The 7,448-nt window shown below is 43.9% G+C and overlaps 1 protein-coding gene across 1 annotated transcript in view; it reads right to left on the reverse strand.

Moving 5' to 3' along the window:
* Positions 1 to 6,688: 6,688 nt before the first annotated feature.
* RAI2 (retinoic acid induced 2) overlaps positions 6,689 to 7,448 on the reverse strand; it is a 1,939-nt gene continuing 1,179 nt past the window's right edge. Inside the window, exon 2 of the mRNA XM_031061215.1 lies at positions 6,689 to 7,442. Coding sequence (XP_030917075.1) covers positions 7,094 to 7,442 — 349 coding nt within the window. The 3' untranslated portion in view covers positions 6,689 to 7,093. The remainder of the gene's footprint in view (positions 7,443 to 7,448) is intronic.

Genomic DNA, 7,448 nt, shown 5'->3' on the forward strand with positions numbered 1-7,448 from the left:
TTTTTTTTTTAACCTGACTGCTATCAGCTGTTCATTTGTTTTCAAGAGGGCAGCTCAGCAAAAGGAAACATATTACTTTCATACATCTTTGCATTAATTGTAATTGCCTGGTTAGTGTTTGGCTACAGGAAATGAACAGGTTGGGGAAAGTTTAAATGTTTTGAAAGAAAACAGAAATGCAAGGCTGGGATGAGTGATAGGGTTTGCTTGCAGTAAACATAGGAAGGAAAATACATGAAGAATGAAGTAATGGAAAATTAGGAAGGAGAAAAACAGGTGGATATATCAAGATAAACTGTTTCAGATTCACAGATGACTTGTGTCTTTGTTCATGTTAAGCTGGGATTTTTCAGGGGAAAGTTAGGAATAAACATTTTGAACCATGTCAGGGATGTGAAGTCTTATCTTGACATGCTTTTATCTGAAAACAAGGGATGAATCCTTGTAATTCCCAACCCAGTTTTTGGGACATGCACTCTCTGTCCTTAAATTGTTTCTTAGATGCTGCTAACAACTCACTATTGGTATGACTTCTTTTAAAGCCAGAACAGTTGAGGGGCCAAAACCTGGGAACACAGGCTTGGGTTTGACTTAATGTAACTTCATTTCTTGACATCACAGTTGTCCAGACTCTTTCTGACTTTAGTCCATGAGAGTCGAGGGTATGAGTGATCTGACCAAATACCAACATCTGCTTTAAGCGACTTCTTGACTCTACTGTTTTATTAGCCAGTTTCTATCATGGGAGACTCAATACTCATTTCAACTTTAGCACATGACCTAATTGCCCACCTAAAGTTCTCTTCATTGCAAGTAAGCTGGAACAACCCTCTTACTCAAGTCCTTCATTGGAAGACCTTGTTGGCATTGAGTAGCAAATGTTCAGGTGCACATTACAGTAACCAAGCAGTGTTGGCCAGGTCCCATGTTCTACCACACAAGAGGTCTGGCTTTAAAGTCCAGTTGTTCAGAATATCTAGCCAAAATTCTATCCACAGAGAATATTTGTGCTTTCTTAGATTTTTGTTGTTTCACAGAATGCTGTGGCAAAAAGCAGACAGCAAGCACTTAAATATTCTGTTGGTGTCTTTAAACCCCACTCTGATCCCTGTGTACACAAATGCAGGTGGTTCTAGGTGAGTGTGGCATATGCATCATAGGGCTGTAAGATTGAGTGTGGTGGCTTTTGCCATCATGGCTGAGCTGTGGAGGGTCTCTGAAGGGTAGGTACATGCTCTCTTATGCTGGATTGTGCTTTGTGGGCCAAGCTTTCAAAATACTTATTTTGAAACATTTGTTAAAAAAAAATAAAAGAAAAACTACTTGTTACCTTTATAACTTGGAATGCAGGTAAGGTTGGGTTGGGGGTTTTTTTCCTCCATAAGTGAGAAATTACTTTTTTATCAGAAACCTCAAAAATCAATAGCTTTCCCATGCTTATTCGTGGTACTTCTAGGGGTTTTCTTTATGTACATAAGCTCCACAAAGAAGCACCTCTTTGTTTTGCGTCCAGTGGCCTATCCTTGGTCTGTGAGATGCCAGTCTGGGACAAATAATTGAGTGACTTTGTTCCTAAGCAAAAAAAGATGGGAACTCTGTTGATGAGGATGTGGTGGGAAGGATGATATTGACGCAATGCAGAAAATGTGACCATTTTGAAACAGCTGTGGCCTAAGGAACATTAGTAATCCCAGGAGCAAGGGGGGGCGGGACACAGGGTGATGCAGGGATGCAATGTCCGTTACCAGCGTTTCACTGGAAACACACTTCCAAACAGTGAAAAAATGATGTTCCACTTGGAAAAAAGTAGAAATAGTCCTTCCTTCCAGATACTTGATTAGATTGTACCCTGCTGTTTGCTCTTTTAATTTTCATATCTTAGTTTGGAACAATCCTAATAATTTCAGTACTGAGATGTTATGGTATTATTCTAAGAGAGCTTGGGGTATATGGGCACAAAGCAGTACTAAATATTTTAGTGATTAGTAATATTTCTACTCAAACATGAAGAAATGTTTCAGATGGTTCAACAACAAAACAGATTTTCCTAACAGGATTGCAATACCATGAGTTTAACAACTGTGGAAAATAGGCTTTCCACACTAAAATTAGGGGATTTGCTTGTGTGTGTCAGACTGCCCCAGAGTACCCTGAATTGAAAACTTCAGCATTAGGGGTATGTAGTATAGTCTAAGAGAAATACAACTTTAAATAAGAAGAGTAGGAAGCATTGAGAAAAAAAAAGTGAAAGGTGAGTGAAAAAAGCAAATTGCTCAAATTAACATTATTAATGTCACTGTGTCAGGCTGTCTGCCTTTGGGAAGGCAGGAACAGACCCCAGAGGAAAACATGGTCCTTGACTGAGCCCTTCAACATGTTTTTATAAACTTGAGCACAAAAACAAACTAAAACATCTGGCACCAGGATATTGTGCAATGTTGTTTTATGCTGTTTTCATTGTCTAATATTCTTCATGAGAACTGTTAACAAGTCACTTACTGTTGTCGGATCACTGTCCCAAGTTGCCTCTGTGCAAGTGAAGGGGCACAGACTTCTCTGATTCATTCCCTTCCATGCTCAGTTTTCCCTGAAACCTTTCATGTGCATGTGTGTGAAGCTGATTCTTGAGTCCCTATGGGTCAAACCTCTGCAGATATGTGCAAGGTGGTGTAATCATCCCAGTGCTCTGGGAGGCCTGAGCAGAAAATGGGGAGAAGTGGTTTAAAAAGTGAGCAGTGATCGTGAGACATCGTAGCATATCAGTTTTATAGCAGATAGGAGTGTGGGTGGTAGAAGAATATAGGTCACACACGTTCCCTCAGGCATGGGAAAGGCAAAACCAGCTACCTTTGCTCTTCTGCTTCCCTTCACATTTCTGCTGGGATGGTTTTGCTGCCCCTTGTCCCCTGCTGTCAGGGCAGGAGGAGCAGGAGCTTGCATTGCCTTGTGTGCTCTGCTTGTGTGGTTTGATACATGGTCTCCCCCAGCCCTGACTTTTTAGCTGCCTTCAGCCCAAGACAGCATTGCCCTCTCTGGGCTCAGTGCCTGCCTTTCTCCCTGCTCTCACCGAGTGGCCTGAGCCGTGTCTTTGAAGCTGACACCCTTCTTTTCTCTCTCTGTCAGCAGCTCACAGCCAAAGGCCATAGTTTTGCTTCTCCCTCCCATTCTCTGGCTGGCTGCTTGCTAACTTCAATAAAGGTGCAGTACTAACAGGCTTGGATCTTGTCTCAGCTTCCATTGCCTGCTTTCCTCTCCCTATTCTCCACCTTTTCCTTGCACTTACAGTTGTCTGTGCCTTACCTGACTACTTGGTGTCCTCCCAACCTAGAAACTGCCCAGTCCAGGTAAGTTCCCTGTCTGAGAAGCTGCTCATTCTTTTGGATTTATTTATTTTGGATTAATTTATTTTGCTAACAGCTAACTCCATGTGTGGAAGCCTTAGGTGTGCACCCCTGGTCCTGAATCTGTGTTTCGGGCAGCAGTGGGGAAAGGCTGTCCCTGTGTAGGAAAGCTGGTACATCTGAGCACTCCTGCCCCCAAGCCTGCCCTATCCCATGGCCTTCATCTGAGATGTGCAGCCCTTCTGCCTGCCTTGGACTTAGTTTCTGGATTCACCCCCCTGCCTGACAGAAGGAAGAGAGCACAGGGAAAGGTAACACAACCCCTCAACTTTCTACCCTCTCACTCACTCCCTAATAAGACCCCACACCCAAGGTCCAAGTCACATGGAGACTGGAACCAAGAATGGGTGCCCCTGAGGGCATGGCTCCTCTCTCCCTCTTTTACCTCTTGCATATACTCATCATTGTAAAATGTCTTCCTCCTACCATTATAGCTTAATGACTTTCCCTTCAACTTCACTAGAGGTATTAATGTCTCCATTAACAGCCACCAGAAATGGAAGCTCCACATATCATGAGTGCAGCTCCATGTCCTTCTCCTCATACAGAAGTTTCAGCAGCAGTTAAAATGTAGCCCTGTAGAAAATTAATGGCCCAATATACAAAATCTGTAATTGCTGCTAGAGGTGAGGAGGAGGAGGTGAAAGTGCTCAATCTTGGTGTAATTAAGTACTTTGTTCTATGGCCGCTTCTCCCCCATGCTGATGGGATGTAGGACTTGTGCTTCACACACAAGGGTGGTGGGAGGCAAGTGGTCCCTACTTAGCATCATTTGCCCAACAGAGTTCAGCAGCAGGAGAGGTGCCAGTGTGGGGCTCCTCTTCCCATGGCACAGCCTTGAAGCCTGGGGTTGCATGAAATGGCAGCAGGGGAAAGGATGCTGGCTGTCCTAAGCCTTCCTGGGAAGATGTCATTGAGAATATTCCCCCTGCCCCTGCAGTTAAAGCAATGGAAAAGCCAGGCAGCAGGGTGGGTGAGCCCCTTCTGCTCTGCTTTTCCATTTCTAGGGGAGTGGCTCCAGCCTGTGTCACAGGCTCTGGGGCTGTTGGTGGCAAATGGCAGTGCCAGGGAGCCTGCCCATCCTGGCCCTGTAAAGTCAGGGAGGCTCTCCTGGGGTGGCAGAGAGAGATGCTGGGATAATTGGAGCCTGCTCTGGTTTTTCTCAGACCTGTTTCAGAAGGAAAAGGTTGCAGTTACTCCTCCAAGGGGCAAGACACAGCCACATGGCTGCTGGTCTGGTCTGCTGTTACAACCAGCACCAGTTGGCTTTAAACTCAATTTGTTGTCCCCAGGCATTGGGTGTTTCGACAGTGCTTGTATGGGTTTATAATGTCATAAAGCAGATTTAGCCTAATTTGTTGTCAGGGTTTCTGGAGCCTGTGGTCAAATTCAGTTAAACCAGACCTCTCTGTGTGCAGAGTGGGCTGGGAGGTACCCTCAGCATTGATGCTCCCAGTAAATGCCTCTGAAGGAGAGGAGGGAAAAGCTGAGCACCGGCAGCCAGTGCCACCAACAAGCTCTGCCTGTCCCAGCTATGCCAGCAGGAGGGGCAGCAGTGGTTGGATGCCCTCTCTGCCTGCTGAGGATGCTGTAGGGAATGACTCACACAAGGACAGCAGGGATTGGGGCAGTTGGTGCAGCAGATGCCACCACCAGTGTGAAACACTTCTTGTAAGAAAATAAATGAAATTTCTTTTGAACTTGCTTCTGTCAACTGCAAAATAAAAATGACAGCAGCCAATTCAGCCTTATTTTACTGTGGTATAGCCCTGGGGAAAATTCACATTATCAGAAGGTTTTTTGATACTCAAGAATGGGCAGGCTGAAATAGAAGCAGACAGTGACAACTGGGATGGCCATCCCAAGGGACATTGAAATCCTCAGCCTCTGCACTGCAATAAACAGATGACATATTTCATTAGCAGTTTCTTGGAAGGAGAAAAACAAAGTAGCTGAGTATTTTAAATTAGAAAAAAAAATATTTAAAAAAATACAATCAGATGACTAAACATTAATGAATCCATCAACACTTTACGCTCTTCTGAACATTGTCAGTTCTGCCACCTCAGGGAAAAATAAAAGGCTTTAAAATACTTAAAAAGCAAGAGTTTGACAGAACTGATGCTATGCCTATGTGAAAGTCTTCCATTTCTGTATTAAGCAAGTGATCCTTCAGCCAAGGAAACATAAGAAAGAAACGTAATGCCCTTCCTAACCTCATACTGCAGATTCATTTTCCAAATACTGGTGTCTGCTGCTATCAAAACTTGCAGCAGATTTTGGCATGACACTGGTGCCTATGGGTATGGGTAGACTTGAGACACTGAAGCTGCTCCTTTGAGCAACTTCTCATTGTGTGAGCAACTGCAAAAACCTTCCCAAAGCTGTCCAAGAGGAATCTTAGAAATAGGCTGGTGGCAGCTAGGCAAAGGCAGGCACAGTTAGTGTGTGACAGCATCCACCTGATGGCTTTACAATGGCTTTTTTTACTTAGATAGTCCTGGTGCCCTGCCAGGAACATGTATTTTGAAATTGTAACTAAATTTTTCTACAGGAATAGCCACAAAAAATGCAGCGCCCCCCCCCAAAACTGTCCTCCTGCTCTCACATTTGTCCTTCTGTCAAGATCTGGTTTTGCCAGTGAGCGGTGTGAACTCCGAAGCTGACAGACAGTAATTCACCTCCAGCTCATTTCCACAGACAAGTGCAGAGCTGTGACCTAGCAGAACTTTATTTTAATTGTACATTCACATTTCTGCATTGACGTGGGCGGCTTTGTACACTGCTGAGAGATAAAAGTTACACAGCTCTGCTCTTTTACGTGCATTGATTTCAGCCATCAAAGAAACGTAGAAAACTAAAATTAAACAACTTTTTCATGTAGCTGTAGTCAGGCTGGGAAAAATTATGTGATTCTTTATTCCCCTCCTGCCCCCTGGCAACCGAATTCCCTTGACTTTTAGGCTTTTCTATTTTAAATGACTGATAACATTACCTAAGATGGTTTGCTATGGGTGTCTCACAGTGAACCTGTCTTAGGTGTGCACTAGGCTGTAGCTCTCACTCCTCTGGTAGCTCATTGGGTGCATTGTTAGCAGCTGTTGTGACATGCTCTTTGACACTGCTGCAGGACAAGATAATTTTTCTTAGCCTGCTATTTTTTTTAATATTTTAGGCTCATCACAAGTCACTTGTGGCGCTTAACAGCTTACAGACATTTTGCGTGACCTACTACATCTTTGTAGACTGAAAGCGATTCGGAAATGAGAAAAGAATGCTGCAACCAATTAGCACGTACAAACATTTATTTTGAAATTTCCATTCCGACTGTTATGAAGAGTTACATCATCAAAGCACTTTATGGCAGTGAAAATAGCTCTTACCCCTCTGACTCATCCATTACTCCATTAAAGCTGCAAAATGTGCAATCTGCTTGAAAAATAGGTTGCTTTTTATTCAGTTTCCCATGAAAAGTCAAAATTTGGTAACAAAAAAAAACCAAAACAAAAACAAAAGAAAAAACCAAACCAACCCAGCTTATAGGGCCTCTGCATCCAATCCTCTCCCTCTTCCCCCAAAAAATAACTTACAAAGATAGTTTAAAGTTTTAAATGAGTTTAAAACCGAGTGCATCTTTTTTTATTACTTTTTCTTCTTCTCATAATAATCTTAAAATTCTAAAAACCCATAATTTACTTTCTTGGAAAAAAGGCAGCCAGCCGTTGCTTCTTGATTGGAAGAATATGTATCTCCGGCGAGTTCATTTTCTTTAGCTTTACGCTCCTGTTTTTGACGGGTTTCCTGAGGGCCTCGGCGCTGTCCCGGGGCTCGGGCGGGCTCTTCACATCGTAGCACTGCAGCACCGAGTCCTGGGGCAGGTCCCTTTTGAAGGAAAAGTTTTTGGTGGAGACCCCCGACAGGCCCTTGATCTTGCCGCAGAAGATGGTGGGCACGGCATCCTTGACGGAGACGATGACTTTGGCTGTCTGCGAGGTGCTGACGATCTCGATGTTGTTGCCGGCCTTGGGCTCGCAGCCCGCCCTGCCC

The sequence above is a fragment of the Geospiza fortis genome, unplaced genomic scaffold (assembly GCF_000277835.1).
Source record: "Geospiza fortis unplaced genomic scaffold, GeoFor_1.0 scaffold285, whole genome shotgun sequence".
NCBI classification, from domain to species: Eukaryota; Metazoa; Chordata; class Aves; order Passeriformes; family Thraupidae; genus Geospiza; species Geospiza fortis.